The sequence below is a fragment of the Etheostoma cragini genome, chromosome 14 (genome assembly GCF_013103735.1).
Source record: "Etheostoma cragini isolate CJK2018 chromosome 14, CSU_Ecrag_1.0, whole genome shotgun sequence".
NCBI classification, from domain to species: domain Eukaryota; kingdom Metazoa; phylum Chordata; class Actinopteri; order Perciformes; family Percidae; genus Etheostoma; species Etheostoma cragini.
This window is the reverse complement of record NC_048420.1, coordinates 24,970,042-24,972,892: the sequence shown is the minus strand read 5'-3', so window position 1 is coordinate 24,972,892 and position 2,851 is coordinate 24,970,042. Positions and strand designations below refer to the sequence as shown.

The 2,851-nt window shown below is 57.4% G+C and overlaps 1 protein-coding gene across 2 annotated transcripts; it reads right to left on the bottom strand.

Moving 5' to 3' along the window:
- Positions 1-85: 85 nt before the first annotated feature.
- On the bottom strand, positions 86-2,122 carry LOC117956475 (gastrula zinc finger protein XlCGF57.1-like). 2 transcript variants are annotated; one of them, XM_034891555.1, is made up of 2 exons: positions 1,619-2,122; positions 86-1,347 (listed from the first exon to the last, which is right to left on the bottom strand). In XM_034891555.1, the coding sequence occupies exons 1-2, from the start codon at positions 2,096-2,098 to the stop codon at positions 376-378; spliced, it is 1,452 nt and encodes a 483-aa protein (XP_034747446.1). In that variant the 5' UTR covers positions 2,099-2,122; the 3' UTR covers positions 86-375. The 2 variants fall into 2 exon arrangements, with proteins under 2 accessions (XP_034747446.1, XP_034747448.1); XM_034891557.1 differs by having other exon boundaries at positions 86-1,344.
- Positions 2,123-2,851: the final 729 nt, after the last annotated feature.

Genomic DNA, 2,851 nt, shown 5'->3' with positions numbered 1-2,851 from the left:
ATATATATACTACACAGTATATATGCACACACATATATAAGTATATACATATATACACACACATATATACAGTATATAATATACCAGCGCTAACTTTAGTCATGGTAATGGGGGGTGTCTGTCTTTGATGGAGTCACAGCTGATGAGTCACAGCTGATGAGTCACAGCTGATGAGTCACAGCTGGATGGAGTCACAGCTGGATGGAGTCACAGCTGGATGAGTCACAGCTGGATGGAGTCACAGCTGGATGGAGTCACAGCTGGATGGAGTCACAGCTGGATGAAGTCACATCTGATGATTCACAGCTGGATGAGTCACAGCTGGATGGAGTCACATCTGATGATTCACAGCTGGATGAGTCACAGCTGAATAAGTCACAGCTGGATGAAGTCTCCGTCCTGACGTTTGAGGCTGGGCAGCAGCGTCGCTGCCTGCGCGGCGGCTTCGGCGTCCGGCTGCGTGGGGGCTTCGGCGGCGGCGTGCACCTTCATGTGCGCGTCCAGCGAGCGTTTCTCCTGGTAGCGCTTGGTGCAGACGCGGCAGGTGTACGGCTTCTCGCCGCTGTGCGTCAGCAGGTGTCTCTTCAGGTCGATCTTCTGCACGAAGCCCTTGCTGCACAGCGGGCAGCCGAACGCCTTCTCCTTCTTGTGGAAGCGCTCGTGCGTCTCCAGCGAGATTTTCTGGCGGAAGGTCTTCCCACAGAGGCTGCAGACAAACGGCTTCTCGCCCGTGTGGATCCGCGTGTGCGAGTCCAGGTTCCCGATCTGCCGGAAGCGCTTCCCGCAGACGCGGCAGGCGTACGGCTTCTCGCCCGTGTGGATCCTCTTGTGCACGTCCAGGTGTTGGCTCATGGTGAACTTCTTCCCGCAGATGTCGCAGGCGTAGATGCGCGGCTTCCCCCCCGTGTGGCTCTTGATGTGCCTCTTCAGCACCGTGTTCTCCACGAACGTCTTGCCGCAGAACTCGCAGATGTACGGGCGCTCGCCGGCGTGCAGCTTCCTGTGCCTCTCCAGCGAGCCCTTCCTGGGGAAGTCCTTCCCGCAGTCGGGGCAGCTGAAGGGCTTCTGGTCGCTGTGTGTCTTTAGGTGGACCGCCATGTCCCGGACGCTTAGGCCGCAGACGTCGCAGACGCGGCCCGTCTCCTTGTGGGTCTGGATGTGCAGCTGCAGCGAGGCGGAGGACTCGGCGTGCTCGCCACAGACACCGCAGCGCCACTCGGGGTCGGTCAGGTGCGTCTCCGCGTGACGCAGAAAGTTGGCTCTGTTGTGGAAGACGCTGCCGCAGACGCTGCAGCGGTGGGACGGCGTCCGGCTGGAGGTCCTGCGCCTGCCAGGCCCCGGAGGCTGCTGGGACCACAACAGACCACGTGCATAAGAATCAGGTCACTGTCTCAGTGACCTTATTCTCAGGTCTCAGGTGCACTGAGACTATGTTAAATTTAAATAATGCATAAGAAATACAAGCTATAGAATAGAAAAGTATAAAAAAATATAAAGACTGTTTACAGCTGGAAGATACATATAATATACCGTATACATAATATATACACACATATGTATGTATATGTTATGTACGCACATATATATATGTGTACACATATACTGTATAAAAACATACCTTGGCGTCCGGCCGGTGGCTGCGTGCGTGCCGCCGCAGCTCGGCGCTCTTGTTGAAAGCTTCACCGCAGACGTGGCAGCTGAGGAGCGGTGGCCCGGCGTCTCCGGCGTCCCCGACGTCCCCGGCGTGCGCCTTACCGTGGCGCTCCAGCGACCCGGCATGGCTGAACTCTTTGCTGCAGACGCCGCAGCTGAAGGGCTTCTCGGCGGCGTGCGTGCGGGCGTGCGTCGCCATGTTGCCCTTCTGGCTGAAGCCTTTCCCGCAGACGTCGCAGCGGAACGGCTTCTCGCCGGTGTGCAGCCGCCGGTGCGTCTCCTGAGCGCGGATGGACGGGAACTTCTTGCCGCAGATGTCACAGGTGCGGCTGTGGTCACGGTGCGTCTGCAGGTGCAGCCGCAGAGAGCCGCCGGACTCCAGACGCTCGCCGCACAGGCCGCAGACACACGGCGCCTCCGCCAGGTGCTTCTCGGCGTGCTTCATCAGGAAACCTTCCCTGTGAAGAAGACAACCGGTTACCTGAGACCTTAGTCTTCTCCGTCTGTCCACTGAAGACCAGATCCGAACCACTTTCACTCTCTGTGGGTCTCTACTCTCCCATCTGGACTCTGTGGGTCTCTAGTCTCCTGTCTGGTCTCTGTGGGTCCTGTCTGGTCTCTAGTCTTCTGTCTGATCTCTGTGGGTCTCTAGTCTCCTGTCTGGTCTCTTTGGGTCTCTAGTCTCCTGTCTAGTCTCTGTGGGTCCTGTCTGGTCTCTAGTCTTCTGTCTGATCTCTGTGGGTCTCTAATCTCCTGTCTGGTCTCTGTGGGTCTCTAGTCTCCTGTCTGGTCTCTGTGGGTGTCTAGTCTCCTGTCTGGTCTCGAGTCTCCTGTCTGGTCTCTAGTCTCCCGTCTGGTCTCTGTGGGTCTGTAGTCTCCTGTCCGGTCTTTGTGGGTCTGTAGGCCCCCGTCTGGTCTCTGTGGGTCTGTAGTCTCCCGTCTGGTCTCTGTGGGTCTGTAGTCTCCCGTCTGGTCTCTGTGGCTCTGTAGTCTACTGTCTGGTCTCTGTGGGTCTGTAGTCTCCCGTCTGGTCTCTGTGGGTCTGTAGTCTCCCGTCTGGTCTCTGTGGGTCTGTAGTCTCCTGCCTGGTCTCTGTGGGTCTGTAGTCTCTGTGTGTCTGTAGTCTCCCGTCTGGTCTCTGTGGGTCTCTAGTCTCCCGTCTGGTCTCTGTGGGTCTCTAGTCTCCCGTCTGGTCTCT